This window comes from Mustela erminea, chromosome 2 (assembly GCF_009829155.1).
Source record: "Mustela erminea isolate mMusErm1 chromosome 2, mMusErm1.Pri, whole genome shotgun sequence".
In the NCBI taxonomy this organism is placed as follows: domain Eukaryota; kingdom Metazoa; phylum Chordata; class Mammalia; order Carnivora; family Mustelidae; genus Mustela; species Mustela erminea.
The window spans coordinates 22,005,679-22,031,268 of NC_045615.1; the positions used below are offsets into that span (position 1 = coordinate 22,005,679).

Sequence of the window (25,590 nt, forward strand, 5' to 3'; positions counted from 1 at the left end):
CCAAAAAACACCTACCACAATTTACTTTGTAATGGGATCTTGGATGTATCTTGGCTGGGTGTCCTAAACGATGAGGAAGTTCTCCTTTTCGCTCTGACCACACACCCAGGATTATGCTTTGACAGTATCAGGAGCTTAATAAATGCTTGCTGAATGAAAATCAGTGCTGAACAAAATACATATATGACACTGTACTTATTAGACAGTGCAGAAGAGTCAAAGCTAAGTATGACATGGTACCTGTTTAGTCTTTGCTCTCAGGGGCTTGCTCCCACAGTGGACTTGCAGTACACCTCAGTATCTTTCATCAACGCAGGGCACCCCCATTTTTTGCCAAGATAAAGTGCTACTTTATTTGCCATAAGATATACATACATAAAATTTACTGTTTTCACCATTTTTAAGTATATAGAGTTCAGTGGCACTTAGTACATTCACACTGTTGTTCAACCATCACAAACATCCGTATCCAGAACTCTTCCAGGTTAAGTGCCTTGAATGTGCATTGTTGTTTGTTACAGATCCCAGGGAGTTCAGTAAATAGAATTAGTGTTAGTTATTTATAGGTGGCAGCACATTCCTCTTTGAAAAATCTCCCTTTCTGCAGTCTTGTAATAGTCTTTCTCTCTTTCCTCCCCTGAGCTAACGACCAGGGAAGAGCACCCCCTTTTAAGCCAAGCAACTAAAGCATCAACACTAAAAATAGGATGACAAACTTCAATCATTCTTCATTGATTAAAAGCCTTGAATAACTCAGAGTAGCATGCACAGTATCAGTTACATATGTGGAGGAGACGGACTACACACAGATGCTGACACATTCATAGAAATTTAGTCAGTTTCCCTGTTAAAACAACATTGATCTTTTTAACACTTGTTTTACGTCTATTCTCCTTAAAACCCTCATAATACTAGATTTGGTTATTTCTGCTACAGTAAATTGGCAAGAGTTAAAATTTTTTAAAAAGCATATTTCATCTGTGTTATGAAATCACAGAGGCTGGGCCATGTTCACAGTTAGGTTTTTGGTTTTTATTTATTCCATTCTCAGGTACTGGCAACAAATTCATCCCTCAACAAATGCACAATGCACACAGTTGTACTCTGTCACAAAAATATTTAGTTTTTTAAATGAATACTAGCTTAAAAGTAAGGCGCAGCTGCTAATAGGCACCTAAGACCCTTCCATAGAGAGGTTTCAGAAGTTATATAAGAGTTCCTACCTCTAGATTTTCACTATGAAAGGTGATCGTGCTTGTAACCTCTCCTTCCCCTACTTTACCCATCTGTCAGTTTCTTCAGTTTGCTAAAAAAAAAACAACAGTATTTAGGAGGGGGAAAGTACTGTTTTCACCTGAATCATACCAACCAAGTCCAAAATACAGGGTATATGTCAACAAAATTATCATATTTCTGCCACATACAGAAAACTCAAATGCTTCTAGAAGTCTCAAAGGAATACCTCACATGTACATTTACCTCGGCTGGGTCAGAAAATGATGGAGAAACAAAGAAAAAAATGTTTTGTATTGTGGGACCATATATTCTTCCACGTTACCTTAGTTTCAAGAACAAAAGCTGCTCTGAACATAATTTCCATTTCAAAACTACAGGGAGAATCTAAATTGAAGTAAATTAAAGACTATCTGCTCCCATCTAAAATCTCAACACTCCCAAACTTTGCACTTGGAATCTCTTCTCAAACTTATCAGAAAAATATTTATTAAGTAAATACAAATTCTAACATGTGATGGAAGAAAATGAGCACATTTCCAGTTTTGGAAAGAGCACTGTTAATTCAAACACCAGTTACTTGAGGACACAAGAAATGGCCTTCCAAACAAGCTAGGATTCTGTTCATTTATATACATGTGTGCATGTCTGAATTCCATACATTGACATTTCTGATTCATTTACACCACTTTTTGCTTTCCAACTTTGTCAAACCAGGAGGTGGCTCTTCCTGTTTCCATCTCCCAGGGTTATATTTTTTCCCCCAATCTAATAAAAAGTACTCTATTTTGGTATCAAAATTATCAGATTTACTTTCATCCAAATAAAATTATTTCACTCCTTTTCTCTTAGTCATAATTATGCTCAATTTTTCTCCTTATTACTATTTTTATTCCTTATACCCTGCGGCAATCTACGTTTTGTGGGGCTGTGGCATAGTGGCATAGTGGAATAGTGGAAAGGAACGGGCTTTGGGCCCAATAATCTGTCATTCAATTATTTCTTCCTTCAAACTCTAACTTCCATCCCTTGCCCAACATTCCGACAACTCAGGCACTTATCCTCTTAGCTTGAATTACCAATATGATGGTCTTTCAAATGCTTTTTTGTTTCAGTCACTATTTTTTATCTCCCTTACCATATTTACCTTCCTACCCTTTTATGTCACTTTCTAGGTTATGAGTATGTTTAATAATGCTATATTAAAATTGCCAAACACTTCTTTTTGCCATTCACAGATTTCTATCATCTAGTTTTCTCTAAATAGCATTAAGTAGTCCAAGCAGGATTCATTTGTCCTATGTCCAAACACCTGGCCTGTGCTGTTACTCATTCCTCTGATACATCTCTACTCTCCACCAAATACCACAAACCTTCAAATGTCAACTGAAATTCACCTCCTTTATGAAGCTTTCCTTGGCTATTCCAGCCCACATAGAACTCTTTCTTTTCTAATCTTTGGAAACAGTTCTTATCTGCATCATGCAATCAAACACATAATTACAGAACAACCAAAAAAAAAAAAAAAAAAAAAAAAAAGCTCTACAAACTCATGTGAGTCATCTCCCCAGCTAGAGGGGAATACAGGGAAGACATGAGGTTTGCTCACCCACTGTTAAGAACAGAGCAGGTACTAAATAATTTGAAAACTATCTATTATTTTCCCCCTATTAATCCAGAAATTTAAATAGCTATCCTTCTCTTGGTTCTAGGTCTTCTGTCAAAAAGTTCACATTAATACCCACTGATAAAAGAACTCAAGAAGAAAGCAACCCAGTAAAAATGGGCTACAAAGTTCACAGGCATGAGAAGGCAGCCTATGAATGGCAAGGAAGCACATGAAAAAGTGTTCAGTATCATTTAGGTGGTAAAGAAATGCCAATTTACATAATAATGAGTTATCACTACACGCCTATTGTAATGTCTAAAATTTAAAAAGACAGACTCTCTAAGTGTGAGCAAGGATGTAATGGAACCAGAGCTCTCACACACTGCTGGTAGAGTGGTAAAATGGTACAAACACTTTGGAAAACAGCTGGACAGTTTCTTAACAATTAAACCTACACCTACCATATGACCTAGCCATTCCACCTACAGGTATTTACTGAAGAAAAATAAAGCATATGTCCACACAGAGATCTGTATGTGAGTATTTACAGCAGCTTTATTTGTAACAGCAAAAACTACAAACAACAGGTGATGGATGAACAAACTGTGGTGTAGGCACAAACGGAGTACTACTTGACATTAAAAAGAAACTGATAATACGTGCAACAACATGCATGAATGTCAAGTGCATTATGCTAATTAAGAGAAGCCAGAATCAAAAGGCTATAAAAAGTGTAATTCCATTTATATGACTACCTAGAGAAAACTATTCTACAAAGATGGGGAACATATAAATGGTCGCTCGGGTTTGGGAATGAAGAGGGGGTTGACTGAGAAGGGACAACATAAGGGAATTTTAGTGGGTGACACAGCTATTCTTATCTTGAGTGGGTGGTGGTTACAGGATTATATATTTGGCAAAACTTTAAGAATTGCACACCAAAAACAGTGAATTTTGCTGTTTGCAAATTAAAAATAAATAAATGACCTCAAAATACTGTGTCACCATACAGCTTGTAATACATCATTACCAACTACTTTATTATGTTGAGGCCAGAAAAAAACAAGAACAGCGTGTGTTGATTATTTTTATGAAAATCCTTAAAAATATGCTGATAGAAGTGACCACAATTTTTTGCTCGGTTATTTGACAATAATTGTACTAGTCTTCCACAACCACCAACACTTACCTAGTCATTCCAGATACATGCCTGCCCCAAGTTCCTCTGCTAACCAATTCATTCGTTCGTTCAGTGGGGACTTATTGAACATCAACAATGCGCCTGGCACTGTTTTAGGTATGGCAAATGGCATGGTAAACAGGACAGCTAAGGGCCCTGTCTCAGGAAGTTTACATTCTAACTAGAGGAAGCCAAGTAAACAGATAACTTCTGATAGGTATGCACTATGAAGACAACAAAAGCAGGTGATGTGTTGTTAGAAGGTGGGGGGGGCACTACTTTAAACAGGACTTCAGGAAGACCTCTGACAGGGTGACATCTGAGCTAATGCCAAGTGACAAGAAGGGGCAGACAACCCAAATCTGGAGACAAAGCCTTCTTGGTACGGAGAACACTAAGTACAGAGGCCCCCAGAAGGAAGGGGGCTTGGTTGGTCTGAGCCACAGAAATGTCAGTGTGGGGACTGAGCAAGAAATAAAACCAGTTACTAAATAAAGTAGTCAGAGGTCTGATATTTCAGGGCTTTTCAGGTCCTCAATTAGTTTACTTTGTGCCGCCTGCAATGAGAAGCAGCCAGAGGGCTTTACATGAGCTGCATAATCTGATTTATGTTTATAAAAGAGCCATCTATTTTTTTGGTTAGGACATTCAGTTTTCTTCTCTATCTCAAGTATTTGTTTATTTACCTCTGCTATGTGCCTTAGGCAAATCACATATACCTGCTGGGCCTCAGTTTCCGCATCTGCACAAATAGTGACGCTGGCAGCCAGTAACTGCTGACACACAATGGTTCAACGGGGCAATTAAATATCTGACCCTGTAGCTGACTGCCGTTTCCCTTTTATTCTCAGCATCCCAGAACACTGCCCCCATCAGGCATCTGCCCTGCTTCTTACACTTGTAGCTCAATCATGGCGCAGTCCCCTCGCCACCCTCTTCACAGCTCGCCAGTCCAGCACAATCCTCAGACTCCAAAGCTGCGGCTCCTCTCTCACCCTTTCTCTTTACCACTGAACAGATGCCTCCTGCAACCCCCAAGTCTCTCCTCTTCCTTCTTAACTTACTCCTTAGCCAATCTCAGTCTGATTCCCATTCCCACCACTCGACAGAATTCCTTCTCGACAAATCACGAGCACCAACTATTCAGTCCAACTTCCGGTCCTCCTCACCCCATCATTAGGTTTTGAACCACCACCTCCTACTGAAGGAAAGGACGATGTACTAGACAAAAGGACAGGATCTACTCCCAGCTCAGTTACCAACTGCTTTATGTGATCCTGGAAAAGGCATGTAATCTCTCTGGACCTTAGTCTTGGGGTTGGATTTATAGATAGCCTTAGAGCCCTTCTAATTTGGAAATCTCACTACTGATTCTTCCCCTTGGCATCCATGACTTGGCACTATCTTGATTCTCTAAACAACTCCCTGTCTCCTTTATTAGGATGTGCTGTTCATCTCCTAAATGGGGATCTGTTCCTCCAAAGTCCTAGCAGAATGCACTTTAAATGACACTTGAGTCATATATACAATCTCTCCATGGGCAATAGCACCACTGACACCCTCAACCGCCACTTCTAGGAACAGGCTTCCTAGACCTCCAGATCAACATTTCCGCCTGTAGAGAGAGCTCCTCCAGTTACAGGTAGTCTGGAATTGAAAACTCCTATATCCAAGATAAATCATTACTACTTCTCCAAGGTTACTACTCTTTTTGACCTCTCCATTTCTCTTATTGATCATTGTTATCCATGACAGTCAAACTTACAACATGTTGAGTTTTTGCTGATTTTCCACATACTTGACCCTCTTTCCATTTCTATGAAAGTATCAAGTGCTCTCCTTTCTCTTCCTTCACACTTCACTCCTAAAACCACTTGGCAAGACACAGTGAAGTAGAGATCCACAGTAGAGGGTAGGGTGTGGACAGCTGTCATGGCTCACAGTGGGGCACCAAGTCCAAGGGTAGCTCTGATGCCCAGTGCAAGGGTGGGGAGGAAGAGTCACACATCCATGTGTACACAAGGTCTAGTGCACAGTATCAGAACCCAAGCAGGGAGAGGATAGCCCAGCAGGGGGAGTCAGTGTTAGAGTGGAGTAAGAAGGGCCTCTGTTGGGGGAATGTGGCCCTGTGACCCAGAACATGAGTTAGACTCCCAGTCATAGGCAGGAGAGTATCTGTGGGAATGGGGGCAGTCTGACTCTGCGGACGCAGCTGACTCCGGGACTGGGGCAAAAAAAGTGCAAGGCAGGTCTAAAGCAAGTAACTTAATGTTAACTTCTTGATTTTGATGGTTCTACTGGGGCTACGTGAATGTCCTTTATAATTCTTCATAATGGACTTAACTTTTTTTTGTTTGTGATTATTTCAAAAATAAAAAAAAAATTATACAAAAATCAACATCCGCAAGGGCTTCTTCTATAATCTCACATCTGTCCCCTTTTTTTTTCATTACTCTGGACAGAGAGTCAAGTTCCTATCCCCCTCTACTGTTGCAATAACTTCTTAACAAGGCTCCACCCCACAATCACTGCCTAATTAAGGTTTTTCCAAAGTGCGCTTCAGCTCATGCCACTTTCCTGCTCCAACATTTCAGTAGTTCCTCACTACCTCCCAAATTAAGTACAAATTTCTTAGTGTGACCTTCAAGTTCTACTCCCTTCTAGTCCCAACTAACTAACCTCTTCCAGGCTTTCTTCCCCCCCAGTTCTCTGTGTGTCACAGTCAGCCATAAAGCAGGACCACATTCAGGATTTTCTGCCCGTCTCCAAGTTTTGCTCATGTGACTCGCTCCATCAGGAAATGACCACTCCTACTCTCTGCAAAAACTTTAAGACTAAGGATAACTATCATTTCTGACCACCACCACCCCATCTCTCCATTTTCCAAAACTTGCCTAGATAATCTTATACTGTCAGAACACCAAAGCTGGGGCGCCTGGGTGGCTCAGTGGGTTAAGCCGCTGCCCTCGGCTCAGGTCATGACCTCAGGGTCCAGGGATCGAGTCCCGCATCAGGCTCTCTGCTCAGCAGGGAGCCTGCTTCCTCCTCTCTCTCTCTCTCTGCCTGCCTCTCTGCCTACTTGTGATCTCTCTCTGTCAAATAAATAAATAAAATCTTTAAAAAAAAAAAAAAAGAATACCAAAGCTGACTTTGCCCAGTATAAATCTTATTTCATTTTATTTTAGATTACAATCCTTGTTTATATGTCTCCACAACTCCTAATCTCTAAGATGAGGATACATCCCAAAGAAGGAATCCTCATTAATAAAATGAAGTCACAGCCACAGTTATGAATCCATATCGCCAGTTATTAGCTCACTCTCTCTCCCTAGTGAACTTTTAAGTATTCAAATTACTTTGTGTTTGTTCTCTTTCCTTCCTTATACTACAGTTTTCTATTTCTTGCATAAATATAAGGAATTTCTACCTCTTTTCTACAAAGAAATTTTGGCCTAGGCCTCACCACTGACAATCATAAATCCAGAGGTTTCCAGACATCAATTAAGTAACAGGTGCTTATATGTAATTACATTTTAACTTCATCATTACTTTACTATATATAGAACAAAATAAAACTCTTAAAACTGAACACAAACCCTATACTTGACAAGTTTAAAACTAGAAATTCTAAAATTTAAGATGAAGACCTATACACTTAACATAATTATATTTCCTTGGTTTTCACTAATAAACTTTGAAATGCGGTCCACAAAAACACACAATTTAATGGCTATATTTAAATTTAATAACGAAGCAGATTGTTTTTTCTTGATTTGAATTTAGTAAATAAAAGAAAATGATACATTATTTGGCAGAAGAGCTGAATTTTATCAATAGATGAGTAGTATGAAACTAAAGCAACAGCTGAAAGCCTGGAAAAAAGTATTTTGAAGAAAAAAGTTAATAATATCAAAGCATTAGGGGAAGTGAATGGTTACTCCTAAATTACTTGTGATCAACATAACATCTGGTATTCCCCTCAACATTACAAGTATAGAAAAGATCAAACAGGGGTGCCTGGGTGGCTCAGCCGGTTAAGCGTCTGCCTTCGGCTAGGGTCATGATCCCAGGGTCCTGGGATGGAGCCCCACATCGGGCTCTCTGCTCAGCAGGGAGCCTGCTTCCTTCCTCTCTGCCTGCCTCTCTGCTACTTGTGCTCTTTCTCTCTGTCAAATAAATAAATAAAATCTTAAAAAAAAAAAAAAGAAAGAAAAGATCAGACACATCCAGAATTTCAATAGCGCAAAAGGCATCAAATCCATTAAATGCTACACCACCAGATCCTAGGTTTTTTGTTTTGTTTTAAGATTTTATTTATTTGACAGAGAAAGAGCACAAGCAAGAAAGAGTACTAGCAACATGCAGAGGGAAGGGAGAAGCAGGCACCCTGCTGAGCAAGGAGCCCCACGTGGGGCTTGATGTGGGATCCTTGATCCCGGAACCCTGGGATCATGACTTGAGCCACCAAGGTTCCCCTCCAGGTCCTAGTTTTAACACAACACTGCTGTGCGTGCAAACAGCCTGAAGTTGAATAACTTGAGTGTATTTAACTGAAACCACAGCTCTTATCTCCATTTTTTAAGTATGAAGTAAACAGTTCTAAGTATACTAATACCCTAGATGATAAAAGGTGGACATACTGATATATAAACCTAGGACACTTGTGATGTTAAAAGCAAAATTTATTCAAACTGCATTGTACTTAGTGATTTATTCATTAAAAAGCACTAAGGGTTTGCTTCTTTTTTTCTTTTTTTTTTTTTTTTCAATAAAATTATCACTACTCTCACCAGAAATACTATAAATGAATGGAAGTGAATGAATCATCGGGAGAAGCAAGTCTCATTGTGAAATCATTTCTAAAAATATTATTTAGAATACTAACCGGGAGAAATTCTAGGTACACTAGCAATTTCAAAATCAAAATACTGTGAGACAAATAATAAGAAAAAGAAAGTTCCATGTTTTCACTTTCAAATGACCACAGTAATTCTTGATGATTTATTATAGTAAACACTAATAATCAATCCAATTCCACATCCCACCCCAATCATCATTTTTTTTCATACTTTGCATTACACAGAGATATTTAGATCTCAATGGTTTACTCATAAAGTTTGCTAAGAGGCAGGGCAACTTTTGTAACTCCTTGAATTCTAGCTTTTGCTTTATTACAGAAGGAGAGTTTTCAAAAACTCTAGGGACAACTGAAAAATAAAAAAACAACTGTAGGTTGTTTACTAAATTGTTTCCTTCTTTCATGGAAAAAAATGCAGCACAGATTAAGTTATAAACACCCGATTACCCGTCTTGAAACCTACCAGAATATGCCCTTTGAAACAGTGAACTTTATATTCAAAGGTCTAAGTCAATGTTAGCGCTGTTATGATGCTATCAAAGTGACTATGACTATCGCCATAAACATCAATGTTGTATCAATAGAAAAACGCTGCTTTCAAAAGGAAGAGTGTAAATTAAAAGAACAAGAAATTCATCATGAGTATCAAATTTTATAAAAAAGACATGATTAAAAAATACTCTGCTTTTTCAAAGTAAAATAACTCTCCCCTACTCACTTCTAAAAGATAAATGACAATGACATTTTTCTATCCAAAACACCCTGGAAACTACACAGCTACACCTGTGATTCAAATATAGTTGACACCAGATCACCAAATATGTTAAAGGATACTCTATTTTGATTTTTAACATACAGAACTCCAAGGAAACTTCACAGCCACTTAGTAGTCTGGCTGGCAGACCTCGGAGAGCATGGAGTTCAACATATTCACTTTTTATGAAGAAACTGAGGCCCAGTGATTCACCAAGGTCACAGTTTTGTTTGAGTCCTAGCTGACAGGGAAACTCCAATCTACATGACATAACCAGGTCCAGTGTCCATCCTCAAGGCTTTACATTCAGCTTCTGTCATAATTTACTTTACACTTCGGTGGCCTGGCAATCCACTCACTAGAAATGATTAACAGACAGATGGCTTTCGTCACTGCTCTCTCAGGATGCCCACGGACGGGGATGAGGAGAACACACACTTCACAGCCATTACTCACTTCTATCAACTTGAAAAATTAACTAGATGAGAATCATTTTTCTTATGTGAATAGGGTACTCCTTCCTCAGCATAATATTCAGTAAGGCTAATAAATAAATAAAATAAAATAAAATAATAACCTCTTTTTTCATTAATCTCCAAAGGGCGTACAGAATAAAAGAGACCAGCACCTCTCAGCTTTTGAGTCTTAGGACACCTTTCCACTCTTAAAATATACTGAGGATACCAAAAAGCTTTTTGGTTATGTGAGTTACAGCTAATGGTATTTATCGCATTAAAATTAAAACTAGTATTCATTTTAAATCATTTAAAACTAAGAAGTTGTTACATGCTAACAAAAGCATATGTTTATGAAAAAATAACTGTTTCCCAACCCAAAAACTTGAGTGAGGACGGTGACACTGTTTTACATTTTTGTAAGTCTATTATCTCACTTAATAGAAGATAGCTGGATTTTCATATCTACTTCTACATTCAATGTGTGGTGACAGGTTTTGGTTCAATGTATGAAAAAAATCTGGCTTTACGCAGATACGTTGTTGGAAAAAGGACGAGCATTTTAATGATCATTAGAGATAGCTACAGATGTGATTCTTTAATACTACACTGAGAACTCCCTGTAATTTTTTTTTTTAAGATTTTATTTATTTATTTGACAGACAGGGATCACAAGTAGGCAGAGAGGCAGGCAGAGAAAGAGAGGAGGAAGCAGGCTCCCTGCTGAGCAGAGAGCCTGATGCAGGGCTCGATCCCAGGACCTTGGGATCATGACTGGAGCCGAAAGCAGAGGCTTAACCCACTAAGCCACCCAGGTGCCCCTTTGTAAGTAATTTCTTGAAGGTTAGTTGCAATGTGGATCTGAAACCATATTAGTGAACTTTTCATACACTATCACATTAAAAGCCACTAGTCTAGCCTCCATTTTGAATGGATCTTTTACCAATGTGTGATCTTTCAATTCACAAACCTCCCTGAAAGGGTCTCAGGAATTCCAAACACTTTGAGACCTCTTAGAAAACAGCTCAGAGTTCAATCTAAAGACAAAGGTTATTATGAAACATAGGAACGGTCACACTCTATCTTGATTCTCCACAATCTGGAATTCTTTAATTTATTCCACGTCCCCTAGAACACGGTATTATCATCCCACATTAAGATGTAGACCAAAAGGTTGGATTTTGATCCAGAAGACACTAAATAAGAGACCGGTGATGAAGTATGGATGAGGTTAAATGAAATATTCTAACATGCGCACTGAAATCTAGAAAAATACCTAAGTATCTTCTAATCCTTGAGCAAAGCTTTATTCTGAGAATGATCAAAACAAACAGGTTTGGATAATACTCACCAGAAAAAGCTGTGAAGAATCAGTAATCTGTAAGAGACTTCATAACATTGAAGCTTTGTTATTAGAGTTTTTGGAAAAGTATACTAACTAGCATAATGCCAACATGTATGTAAACAAAATGAATCCCCTCTGACTATATTAACATGCATGTAAAGAATTTTGGCGTACTCCAGAAGAGACATTGAACACCTCAGTACCCAAAATGCAGAGCAGGCTCAAGGTCAGTGACTCACATTAGTATGTTTAAGGCTATGGGTCACTAGAACATCGGGAGGGGCTTTAGGAATTGAGTGAGCGTAAAACCTATAGTTTAAATAGCAGAAATAGGATGCAGAACAAAACAAAGCAGAGAACTAATGATTTTATCTACTACAGCCCTACTATTGCTACCAAAAATATCATTACCCAAAGCAAGAGCCTTAAAAAAACTATAAAAGCAAATAAGTATGTACTGGTGAATGTATGATGCATGTGTAACCACAAAAAATAATAATAGAGTAGAATTTAACCAGAATTATCACCAAACTGTGGAAAGAACCAAGATGCCCTTCAACAGACAAATGGAAGATACCGTCCATATATACAATGGAGTATTATACTTCCATTAGAAAGGATGAATACCCAACTTTTGTATCTACATGGATGGGACTGGAGGAGATTATGCTGAGTGAAAAAAGTCAAGCAGAGAGAGTCAATTATCATATGGTTTCGCTTATTTGTGGGACATAAGGAAAAACACGGAGGACATTGGGTAAAGGAAAGGAGATGTGAGTTGGGGGAAATCGGAGGGGAGAGACAAACCATGAGAGACTGTGGACTCTGAGAAACAAACTGAGGGTTTTGGAGGGGAGGGAGGGATGGTTGAGCCTGGTGGTGGGTATTAAGGAGGGCATGTATTGCATGAAGCACTGGGTGTGGTGCATAAATAATGAATTTTGGAACACTGAAAAGAAATAAAATGAATTGAAAAAAAGAATTATCAACAAATATTTCTTTCAACTATGTATAAAATATTTCTTTAAACTATTTTGTAATTTCACATAGTGAAGAAAACAGAAAACTAAAGGATATGAAAGCTAAAAATTGTGCAAACTAATCAAATGTTAACAGTAAGAGTTAAAATGCATATAATACCTATTGCATACCAGATGATAAGCAAAATTAACTCAGTTATCTTCACTATATTTGAGATGCGTACTGTTGAATTCTTTTTTCTTTTTCCTCCGGATGAGAATACTAAAAGCCCAGAGGGGAAGGGGTATGCACAGGGACACAAAGCAATTAGGTGGCAGAGCTGGGATTTCAACCCGGGCAGCCATGCTCATACTACCAGGTTGTACTCCCTCATACTAACTCACCAAAAACATCACTTACAAAAATATCGACATCATGTGCAAAATTTCCTTCTCTAAAAGTAAAACAAAGCACTAGCAGGAGACCACATGCTGAGTTTGCTCCTGATGAAAGCCATGCTATCTTAGGCTATCTCCCTAATGGGGTTCAGAATTTAAGAGATAGAGGCAGTATCAGAACATGATTGTTCCTGCTATCGAGAACAGTAATAACCTATCATTTAAAGGAATGTTTGCTTCCATAAAGGCAAGAGGAGCAAGGTTTGAATCAACGACAAGGAAAAGAATGCATGAATTAAACTTTTAGCTTTTGGCTCATAAGAGAACAGGAGGAGAAAGATATAGAAATACACGTAAACCCCATGTCAATGGGATGAAAGTATTTTCCAAAATGTAAGATTTTAAGGGAAATATCCACAAATTCCTAAATGCCAAGTGAAAGAACTGTATCTAGGACATCTATTCTTTATATGTTCAATAAAGGGACCATTTATCACAACCATGTAATAAAAACAGTACTGAAGCAAAGTCCAATGCAAGTATTCATTGTATAACTTAGAACCACCCTTCACAGTCATATCGAAAACCTCTTCCTTGTTTTTTTCTAAATATATACAATACGCTATAAGCAAAAAGCAAAGTCAAGAGTTATTTTACAGTAAGTAAAGTATGTCTACTTGCAGATCTTATAAGTTATACCAGCTCAAGACTGCAGTGACATATTTCACTTCCAATATGAGTAAAAAAGCAAGACTGTCCACTTAGTAATTTTAGATGTGCTGAGTCTTTAAAAGCCCTCAAAAGTTAAGGAAATGATTTATTTGTATTGAAAACCATGACTGACATATAATTAACCTACTCAAAAAAGGAAAAAGAGGGTGAAGAGCTTGTGGGTAACAGATTTGGGGTCCAATTTCATATTTCATAACCAATGAAGTGATTAATAAAAGCTAAGAAAAAAGACTAAGACCACAAGAAACAAATTTAAAACAATTCTAGCTAACCAGTGTATAGCTAAAGAAAAAAATAATCTAGCACTAGTCTGCTGAAGTAAATATAGTAACAGGCAGCAGAAAATAAACTTTTCCCAAATACCTACGACAGGCAATGTGCAAAGGGGAAGGGGATACCTACACACACTCCTTCCCAATCAACACAAATATTTTCTAAAAGATTTTAAGAATTTTTTGTTTCTCTACTTCAAAAAAGCAATGACATTATACAAACAAGGAAAGAGGTGGCACTCAATGACCATGCGGAAAACAAAAATAAAACAGTAAGCTGAAACGTGTTTAAATTTATCAACTGTGAATACTGACCTTTTCAACATTTTATAAAGCCATGATTTTCAAAAAAGGAGGCAAAAACCAACTTACCTTGTTACATTTTCTGGAATGTATTCTAGAACTGGATATCCATCACTTCTTCTAGATGACAGGTCGCCATGTGATTTCCATGACTCCACTAACGTATTAACAGGAGGAAAGGAACTCAGGTGTTGGAAAGATTGGTCTCTAGCCGATCGTGATAAAGATATTGTACCTTGAGCACCAATCCTGTAGTGAAAGGACTGTCCACCTGAATTCACACCAACAATAGCAGATGAAGGGATGCTGGCCTCTGGATAATAGCTCCCATCATCTGGTTCCTGTTTAATACCCATTGGGAATCCACTGCCTTCACAGTTACCATCAAAGCCGGGCACAGGTGGTCCTAAGATTCCTGATAGAGAATAATAGTCTTTATCATCCATAAAGGAAAAATATGAGCCATCCATAAATGGAAATGGGTTTACCGTTGGATTCCCTTTAAAAGACGTGCCTGAACATGAATGCTTGGTTGATTCTTGTTTTATTGGTACTGAGAATGGGGAATCAGAATTTATTTTGCTATTTCCTCCCAGACATGAGCTGCTAAAAGCTCCATCCGGCTCCGGTTTTATGTACTGGACAATGCTAAGTTGGCCAGCCACACCGTTGGAGATGGCATTCTCGACTTCCTCACTCTTAGGAAAAGGGCCCTCTTGAGCACCTTTCTCCTGTGTGTCAGGACTAGGAGCCACATCCCGGGCTGCACTGGATCCAGCTGGGGCACCAGAAGCAGCGTAGCTGAAGGCATTGTTTACCGGGCTACAGGTAGATCCCATGGTGCTAGCAGCTGGACTGGAAAGCGTGGATCTGTTATTTGTGTTGGAAGGGCTGGAAACGGAGCACCTTGAGTTGTTGATGTTTGCAGGGCTAGACACAGAGGATCGCAGAGTGACATTATTAGGACTGGAGACCGGAGATTTTACGCTGCAATGACTCGGAGGGCTGGATATTGGGGATTTCATGCTACTTAATGGACTTGAGAGAGGAGAGCCCACATTGCTGGCGTGTGCTGGGCTGTGCGACCTGGAGCCTCGATTTTCAACATTAGGGGAGCATGTCAAAGGAGTCCCCTGGGTGATAGGGCTGTGCACTGCGAAACTGCCAAAGCTGGCAGAGGTGGAGGACACAGAGCTGATTCCAGCAGGGCTGCAGACTGAAGAGGTCATGTTCAGAGGGCTGCAAACAGATGGGCTCTTCTCATGACATAGGATAGGGCTTCTAACAATGGCACGCATGACCCCACCATTCACAGAGCTCCCAGAGTCAGGCATGAAGGATCTCAAGGGCCTGTTCACACTGCCTAGAGTGGAAGAATGATGGCCATTTTCTTTGTAAAATTTCACCAGCTGTTCAACATTTTGATAAATCTTTGCTGGACTCATGCTTCCTTGCTGGTTCTGCTGATCGTAGGTGTAGTCAGCATCTCTTACGGAGTCCATGTATAAACCCATGGACTCAGCCACAGTTGCTGAAAGTTCCTTAGACTCCAGCTCAGTTTTAATATCAGATGTTAAAATCCCAGACCGATTATTGTCTTGCTGAAGGCAAGGGAGTAGTTCATGTTTTTCTTTGCTGCTTCCTTGAGTACTGTTGTTTGGAATAGCACCGGAAACACAGCTTACGTTGACAATCTCCATGTAGTTATTCTCATCGGTCCTCTCTGGAGGTCCCAGGGAAGAATGTTCCACAGCCTGAGAAACTTGACCCCACCGTCTTTCCATATCTAGACCTTCAGGGAGACTGTGGTAGCCTTTGGTCTCCATAGCTAACAAATAAATTTATATTAAAAAATTGAATTAGAGTCATTTATAGCACTATTACTCTAGAAGACATTCCAAAATTCCATTTACTAAGCTATATGTACATATTCTACTTATCATAAGCAATACTTCTAGTTATATTAAAATTGTTACCTTTTTGGTACTCTTATTAACAGTCCTGACTATGACTTGTCCAGAAGCTGGACTACAAGCAGCAATCACATAAAATTATTTTGCATCTAAATAAAAGTAACATGCTGCTATAATACAGCCTTTAGATTTGCACAAAATATCTACAAATATTAACTTATTTAATATTCAGAGTAATCCTGGGGACTGATGAGGCAGGCAAGGAGGAAAGGAAGGGCTTAGTGATATGGGTGACTTGCCCAAGGTCAAAGAAGTGATATGTAATGTAGTTGTAAATCTTCTGACTCCAAAACCTTTGGAGTTTTTCAAGCATATGGAAGCTGTTTTCCATATCTAACACATGGTTTTATTAAAAACAATACGGAAATACAACCAATGTTACCTTTTCTCAATATGAAATTAAAGTTACCAAGTGAATTATCACAGGAAAAATAACTTAAGAATTATTTCTTTAAAAAATAAGATTTTCTTAAAATGGATTAGTGATGAGGATAAAATAATGTCAGTACTGAAAAATAAAGATTCATGTATCCTGATTAATTAAGATGGTCCATAGCTCCATAGAGAGGCAGTATAACAACTGGGGAATGTCAGCACTAGATTCTCCGTATTACCATGCTGGCAGGGACTTTGACATGCATCCTTACTTAGTAGTACCTCCGCTATAAAGACTTCCAGCAGAGACAGTTTTCTTTTCAACAGTAAATGGAGGAAGTCTGAGATGAGTCCTGACAATTATGTGTTCATTCATTCAACAAATATTTACCAAGTGTGTGCTACATCCTGGGCCTACAACCAGTCACTGAATCTATAGTGATAAACAAAACAGTCACAGTCCTTATCCTCAGGGAGCCCACAGGTTTTTTCTTAGATACACAACCATATCCATTGGCTCTCTATGTAAATTTATTTCATAGACAAAATAATTATAATAGGTTATATTTACATAATCCTACACACTATATAATTCGATGCCACATTATAAGCCTCTTATTTACTCTAATAACCTTGTAAGATTCATTTAAGTATTATCCAAATAATATGTTGGGGAAACCGAGGCACAGGCCAATAGCTATGTGGCAGAGGTGGAATTTGATCCCAGGTCTCTCTTTACACTAGGATATCTCTGCCTCGGCATTACTGACATTTTGGGCCTGATAATTCTTTGTGGTGAAGGTCTGTCCTATGCACTGTAAGATGTTTAGCAATCTCCCTGTCACCTATCCACTAGCTGCAAGCAGTACTCCCCATATCCGGCTGTGACAACCAAAATGTCTTCAGACATTACCAAATGCTCCCTGCTTTGAGAATCACCACTCTAAAGAAACATATCTTAAAGAAAATTAATGCATTCTTAGCAAAAAGGTCATTTTTACATTATAATAAACAAAACTGCTAAAATCATTATGTACGCATTTTTCAAATCCTTTCAGGTGTGTCAACAATCCATGACCCAAATAAAAGTCTGATGCAGTTTCTGCAGTTCTGTGCACCAATATTACTTTAGGCCTCTCATCCTTTTCTCCCTTGGCCACTCACTACCCCCATCTTCCCTAGCTTCCCCTCAGGAAAAGAGACTAGGAAGTCCTTCTGCTACAGAACTTAAATCAATTAACACAGAAAAATAACAGAATGGCTCTACTAAATAAACTGGCAATAGATATCACAAGGCTCTATAATGATATGTAATGGCTAAATTTTCTAACTATTGTAATTATTTCTTACTTCATTGTATTCTACGCTACATTTTGAGTTCTCAGGAGGCAGAAACTTTGTCAATTTCACCACTGCATCCCAAGCAGACGACCCAGTACAAAATAAAAGATGTTAACTCTTATAATACTCAATTTTTGAACACTAAAATCTAGCATATAACCTTTTATTTAAAGAACATTATTCTATAAATTCCTAATCACAAGTCAATCACAAAGCAGAGGAAAATAAATCAAATTACAACAGTTGAGGTGTTTATCTGATAATTCTAGCCAAAAAATTTAGTGTGGATAAAAAACAAGTTGAAATACACACACACACACACACACACACACGTCATGAAATGGGACTTAAACTGCTAATACTGATCTCTTCTACACTGAAAAACCATTTACCTATAACCATACTATTCTGTGCTTCTACTTCTACCTAAGAATACTCTGTCCTCCCCATACTTGAATAGATACACATCTAAGGTATAGATGTTTCAGGTCCAAATTCATTAAACAGCAGAAGAAACATGTCCATTCATCTTCAAAACTGAACATCTATTTTGTATCACCCCCTCCCCACCTCCTGCCCTGAACCCTGTCCATAAACCCACATTCCCTTTCTTGGTGAACGGCACCACTCTCTACCTTAATTCCAGCAGATCACCCTTGCTTGAGGGCCCTTGCCAAAGGCTTCCAAAGTCTCCAGCCTCCACACCTTCCACCTACAGCTTCCTTCCTCATCCCCATTCCCCCCACCCTACCCGACCCTAAGCAACAGTCTGAAAGGAGAATCCTATCTCCAGATCCCTGTCCAAAAATCCATCTTCCAAACATTCTCTTGGAAAGGATGATCAGGAACTGCTTTTCTGAAGTTTCACAGTGTAAACCTGCATGCTGAACTCCTGAGAAGTTTTACAGTGCAGAAACCTGTTTTCTTTTTATTCCAGCGTCCTCTAAATAACTTGGCCACTGCTGCCTTTTTCTACAACACCTACTAATATTCTAAGGGATGCCTTTCACCACTCTGCTCTAAAGCAGGAGCCAAATCTCAGACTTGTGAGGGTACATGAAGATTCGAAGAGAATCTACATGGAAGAGAGCAGGCAAGTACAATCTTAAAGCAATCTACAAGGAAGCATCTTATCACTAACATCATGCAGTTGATCACAACTTTCCAAGTCCTATTTGGCTAGCCTCGAACTCTTAACAGTAACATAAAACAGGCTGCATTTCACCACGTTATTGACAGGGCTATCATTAAAGAATTTGCAAAAGGCTTTGCTGAAATCTAAATTAGTTCTGTGTAAAGTATTGTCTTCATCTACCAACTTTAGACGCACCTCTCAACAAAGAAAATAAAGGTTGGCAACTGTCAAACACAAAAGAATAGAGGACTTCTAGCATCTGCATGGCTTCCAATGCAAACATTTTTAAAGATCAGAGTTCTTAAAAACTTAGGAGCATTAAAATATTTTGTGCTGAGTTCCCATTATTTTAATCAGTCTTCTCTGTAAACAAATAGATTAGGTTAGGCATTCATTTCCTATGTAGTCCAGGAAAAAGCCAGGTTGTCTTTTTGGAAGTGGCGTAATAACCATGGCTTAAGCAGAATTTCAGTTAACCTGAACTTACTAATAAATACTGAAAATACTAGTTGATGATTATACTCCTCATAGAACTTAATACCCAGTGAGTAAAGGGAAAGTTTATGATGAAGCAGACACTTCATGTATACATATCTAGCTTATATAAAATCAGACTTGTCTCCCTTTCAGCAGAAACTATAACAGAGGCTCTACTGGGACAAAGACAAAAACCATTATGAGCCTTTACTTTTCATGCAAATGGCCTCCCTCAAAACATAAAGGAAATTTCACAAAAGTAAGGAAAAGTGCTAATGAAAGTTCTACCTTAAGCCATTCGTATGCTCTTAAGCACTATTTTTGCAAAGGAAAAACCTGACTTTAAAATTTTATGTTTTACAGTCTATGTTAAATTGCGTTTTTCCTAAGGAAATAGTTTTTTTTCCCCCAGGAATATTAACAAAGATTCTTGTGAATTTGTATTTTGTCTGAAAACACTTTCACTTTTAATATCCCCAAAACATAGTCCCACTTAAAACATATCATTTTCTATAGTTATTTCACTGTAATAGGGCATCTTAAAGACAGAACCTTAACAATTTCACAATTTTCAGTGGTCGTATCACTATGAAAGTTTGCTGTCTGTGACTATTTTTCTGTCATACCTACCACACAACTATTATTATGTTCTCCTCTTTTATACACGAGGTAAATGATAGAAACCTGCCCAAGGTCACCTAAGAGAGCGGGAGAACCAGTTAGAACTGAGCACACCTGATTTCTATTCACTCACCTAATTCACTGAGCCACCTGATCCTTCCAAAAATCCCCAGGCCAAACTATGTCTCCCTTAAAGGAAAAAGCTCCCCTTTATTTATTTTTTTTAAACTTCTATCCTCAGGTATTTCAATGCTAGTGTGTCTTGAGCTCAAACATAAAATTAAAACTTCACAGAACTTCACAGATGGAGAATGCTGTTAACATTACTTTGTAAATACCATCAATAACAGCACCTATAGAAATGGCCATACAAATGTTAAAAAGCAATTTAAGTGCATTAGAAATTCACCGCTTTCAAAAACTTGTCTGTTATCAAACAAAAGTTTTTCTAACTTCTAGGTTACAATAAGTTAAAAATGATGGTGCCATAAACCATTCTGATTTAAACCTAGTCTTTTAAAATTCAGTAGGAAAAGCCATGCACCTAAATTCAGTATAGTAGGGTACGGATGACACCAAAAAAAGCTTCATCCTTTCTCTCCTGCCTTTGGAATTCCAACTGATGCCACAGAAAGCATTAGCCTCTCTCCAGAGTTTTATAAATACTAGGGAACGGGAAATGCACGAATTTCCAGAGCCCTCTTCACACAGGCTACATCAGGATCTGTATCTCCTTCAACTGCCCTTTTCCGCTACACCTCCTGCTAAGATTTGGGTGCTTCCGCAATTGATAGAGTTAAGAAATATTATTCAAACGTCCTTTAAAAATTGTAGAAGGAAAACGATCCGAAAGCCATCCTTGGGGAGAGGAAGGGAGGTAGACCTCCCACTGCCAAAGGCGGTTGAAAGCTGCTCGTTAGAGGGCATTTATCCAAAGTGGCCAAACTTTCCCAAAATAGTCCTCTGGCGGCCAAAGGGGGTAAAAAGTGGAAAACCAAAACAAAACAACAAGCACACAGCACCATACTGACTGTGCCTCCGGATTACGCAGCCACTTCTCCCTGCAAAGTGCACGCTCCCGCGCCGCGGCCGCAAGCCGAGTCCGGCAAGCTGCGCCCCGCGGCGCACCCCTACACACCTGCCTCGGCCGGGGTCCGTCTCTCGGCGTCTACCTGTTGCAGCGCTCGCCAACGCCACCACACCCCTGCTGCGGAGCCCCCCTAAATCCAACCACATCCAGGCCAGCGAGTGCCGCTCTCCCCGCAGCGAGAGAGCCCGAGGCAGCAACGCTCTTGCACCCAGGTGACTGCACGGGCTTCCTCCGAGCAGCCTGAAGTTGGCTTGCGTCTCCCCGGTCCAATGACACCCCGGGCGCGGAGGGGCGGAGAGGAGGGGGCAGGGCCAGGGCCAGGGCCAGGGCGGGCGAAGTGGGAAGGGAGAGAGCGAGAGAGGGCGGGCGAAAGCCCGGAGGGGGAGTGGGCCAGCTCCAGGGCCGGGGTGGTCACATGTCCAGATAAAGTTCAGGTTGCTATCCCGCCCCCCTGAGCCCTTCCTATTGGCCCGGAGGGAAGCAAGGCTCCACGCTGCACAGGTCAGGCGGGCTTCTCATTGGGCAATCCCGGCTGTCAGTCACCAGGAGGGCGACATGACTGATACAAAGTTGCTGCGACACAGCCTAGACTCGCAGCTCCCTTAAAGCCGCAGCCACGGCGGACGCTTGGGGTGCCAGGCAGCAGCTACGACACAGGGCACTAGGCACTCTCCGCACGCTGCCCCCCGCCCCTTTCGCTCTACTGCCCCAAACTTGCTCGCGCCCACCTGACTCTCCTGCTGCCAACCTCAGGCTATCAGGAAAGAGGTGAAAAGTGTGGTGACGCGGAAGAAGTCGGTTTTTCCGAGATCCAGTCAAGGTGTTGTCCCTCATACTCTCCACCTGCAGCGCCAGGTGAGCAGCAGCCCTGGCCCAGGCACCGCCCACAGCGTCCGCGCGCGGGGGAGGACTCCTAGTGGGCTTTACCCGACCCTCGAGGTTCCTCTCCCCGCCCCTTTCCTCGGTCTTGCGAGTTACCTCTCGGCAGAGCAGCCGCAGCGTAGCTGCCAGCGAGAGAGAGGATCACGTTCCCACTCGATTTGAATTTCCTTGTTTTAACAGTGCAGCCAAAGCCCTTTAAACGCAGCCTGTCTCCCACCCAACCCCCCCACCATTAAAAAAAAAAAAAGTGCCAGGGTCAAAAGCTGTTGCTCTCCTTTATGATTTTGTTGGTGTATTTATTAGTTTAGTATTGGATTTTTCCACTAGCTCAATTTGAAAGCTTACCATCGAGGATATGCACCTCTTTATAATGGGTGGGAGGGAGTGCCCATAATTGGGAGAAACACACAGGAGGGGAAAGGAATCAAAGTGTTTTCTAAGGATCGAGTGTCTGCAAGACACTCCAACCGCCCCCTCCTCGACTCTCCTCTCGCCCACCCAAACGCTGTAGTTACTAAGCAAAAGGAAGGGCTTCTTAACTTTGATTTCTAAGGACTTTGAGGCTCCGCGTCTGAGGCTCCGTTTTGGGCTCCCGGCTGGCCCGGAGTCAGCACCAGTGACGTACACACCTAAATCTGGTCCCCCAGCCCTCGGCGACCCGCAGCCCGGTGGTGGCAGCTGTGCAGCCTCCCGCCTCACCCTTGCCTCGCACCCGCCAAAGTCGGAGGGCGGGGGGGAGGGGGGTTCACCCTGTCTGTGCCCAAAGGCCCCCTCCTCTCTTTACAGTAACTGAGCTTCGGGATTCCAGACCCCGAACCAAGGAAGACTCGAATTCGCCGCCGCTCCAGGTAGGGGAACTCCCTGGCGGCGGGGGCGACTTCGGTGCTCAGTAGTCCCCTGCGCAGAGCGGCCCCCGGGACCCCACAGCCGGGAGTCCTCGCCAAGTGTCCCAACTTTCCCGCGGGGCCCGCCGTCACGCGCGCTGTCCGGGCCAGGCGAGCAGTCTGGCATCGATCGCACCGGGCCAAGCGCAGGCGGCAGGCAGGAGCGAGGGGAGTCCCGGACCTAGCTAGCGCCGGGGCAGGCGAGGAGGCGGCGGCTCAGCCTGCACTGACAAATTATTCATTATTAAAGGAATGGACGTGTGTCTTTTACTAAGTTTTTGCCTCCTTTACGGAGGGCCGGTCTTGCCCTGGATCTCAGCTTCTTGTAAAATCTAGGTTAGATTTTGCAGGGACAGCCGCTGCGATCGTTCGTCTGCCGCCCAGCACCCCTGCCCGGAGGCGGCCCGGCGGGCACCTGGTCTCGTGCCCACAGCCCACCTCGGTTCGCCCACTCGCGCCCTCTACGCGGACCATGCCTTCCCCGGGGCCCCCTTTGCGCTTCCCGGGCCCCCTCCCGCCGCTGTCAGCGCAAAGTGACTGTCGCTGCACTCACCTTTTCTAGGACATGGTGGGGAAGCTGGGGCGCGGGGCGGGGGGTGGAGGGGATGGGTGGGGGTGAGGGCAGCGAGACTCCCGCCGCCGCCGCCGCTGCCGCTGCCACCAGCAAGTCCAATATTACCAGATCGGCGGTAAGGATGGAGAGGATGATAATCCCGGCAGTCGCCCTACTGACGGTGGGTAGAGCTATAGACCAGGAGTGTTGTTACCCCGCAGGAGGAGGCGAGGCGGCGGCGCCAAACCGCGCAGAAGGGGACGCGGGCGCCCGCTCGCCCCCAGCAGCGGCGGCCCGGCCTCAAGCGGGCCCCTCTCCCGGGGCTGCTGGTCTCCCCGGCGTTGACGGCTGCAGACTTGGAAGCCGGGAAGTAAAGGCGGGATGATTCCGCGCCTGAGCCCCGCAGCGCGGTTCTCCGCGCCCCCTCTTCGGGCCTGGGGTGGCCGGTGACAGCTCGGGCGGCGGAGCGTGTGTGTCTGTGTGTATGTGAGGGGGCGGCCGCAGGGGGAGCCCGCGGCGCCGCGGCCCCCTCCCCGGGTCACACCCTCAGCCGCCGGAGGAGGCTGCAAAGCGTCCAGCCACCGGCTGGTGGGAAATCGGGATGGGGACGCCAGTGGCTGGTTGCCCTCTCACCCTGGCCCCTGGCAGTAGAGAGGCGGAGGGAAAAACCGAACCGCCGATGCACGTAACCCTCCCTCCACCACTTCCCACGTCCTCCCAAAGTCTGGGCCTGAGCTCGCGCCCTGGCCTCAGGTGCAGTCCCCACCCGCGGGGGGCAGGAGGGGGCACGGGTTGGGGACCACGCGCGGGGGGCGGGAGTGAAAAGTTTCTTTTCCTGCTCCCTCGCCGCCCACCCAGTGAGGCTGCTCTTCTCCCCCCTCTCTCGAGCTTGCGGCGCCTTTGCCCCACCCCCACCGTAGCGGGGGGGGGGGGGGGGATGGGGGGGGGGGGGGGGGCGGGGGGGGGGGCCCGCTGAGGAAGGACGGGTGGCTGCGCGTGGGGGCGTGTGGGGAGACTGGTGAGGAGCGGCGGCCGCGACAGGTCCCCCAGCTCTGACAGAGGCTGAGATGCGGGCGGTGGTGCCTCGGTGGAGCAAGCTGAGGAAGGGGCGCAGCGCCAGGACCCCTCCCCCCAAGCTCGGCGAGCGCTGCGCGCCCCCGCGCCGCCCCGCGCGCCCCCGCGCCCTCGCGCCAGCCGGGGCAGACACCTACGCAGACGCGAAAGTGAAAGGGGGGCGGCCGAGCGGTGAAGGCTGGCGCGCCGCGAGGGGCAGAAGATGAAGCTGTGACCCTCGATCCCGGGATTCTCCCGTTCCCTCTGCCCTGCGGAGCTGTCTGCCGAATCCAGGCTCCGGAGCCTCCCCGAAGTCCCACGTCCGCCACTCTCTGCCACACAGATTACCCCCATCAGGCGATGTGTGTGTGAGTGTGTGTGTGTGTGTGTGTGTGCGCGCGCTTGCGGGTTCACGCTCACTCACGTGTGTGAGATATACGTTCAGCCCGACTCTTCCACCGCACCGTTACAGTTAACCTTGGTGGTATATACTGGGGGGGAGAGTCACTACCCCTTGCACGCTTCCCAGCTTGTGCTCTATGATTCCGTTTTTTAAACCCCCGCGAACAGCACCCCCCCCACACACACACCCCCTTTCCAGTTTAGCACTTCTTTTCGTACCGGATCTATTGACCACCATCCTAACCGCCCCGCCCCGCCCTTTTCAGAGTTCTTTCTCATTTTCTTCCTAAATAGCTGTGAAAGTTGCTAATCTCTTCCCACACAAAACCCTGTTAAACTCGGAGCTGCCCTGTTGAAACAATCACTGCCTTTTTTCAATCACATTCCCACTGTCCGAATATCGAGCTTGCCTTTGCGTCCGTCACCCACACAGCGTTAGCACTACTCAGTTCTTAGATGGCCGAGGGTCGCATTTTGGCCTCTAATAAAACAACCTTTTGCCTCAGTTCCCTTATTTGTAGGTAATGTGAAGTTCTTAAGGTATTATGTTTTAAGCGAAATCAAGAAAAAAATATATTTTCAAAATGAACATATTAATAATTAATTACAAGTGTCCTGACAGCAAAAACTGAATCTTGAAATGCATCAAAAATAAGATGGATTGACACAGGTGGGTTGATAAAATACACGGAAGAATGCATAGAT

General features: G+C 42.8%; 1 protein-coding gene across 3 annotated transcripts in view; it reads right to left on the reverse strand.

The window, feature by feature from the left end:
• NR3C2 (nuclear receptor subfamily 3 group C member 2) overlaps positions 1-23,504 on the reverse strand; it is a 336,934-nt gene extending 313,430 nt beyond the window's left edge. Inside the window, exons 1-2 of one of the 3 annotated variants that reach the window (XM_032330605.1) lie at positions 23,431-23,504; positions 14,169-15,927 (exon numbers count right to left, since the gene is read on the reverse strand). In XM_032330605.1, coding sequence (XP_032186496.1) covers positions 14,169-15,925 — 1,757 coding nt within the window. In that variant the 5' untranslated portion in view covers positions 15,926-15,927; positions 23,431-23,504. Of the gene's footprint in view, positions 1-14,168; positions 15,928-21,159; positions 21,526-21,839; positions 22,028-23,430 lie in introns of those variants that run through there. The other 2 variants (XM_032330591.1, XM_032330596.1) reach the window with 2 other exon arrangements.
• Between the last annotated feature and the right edge of the window lie 2,086 nt (positions 23,505-25,590).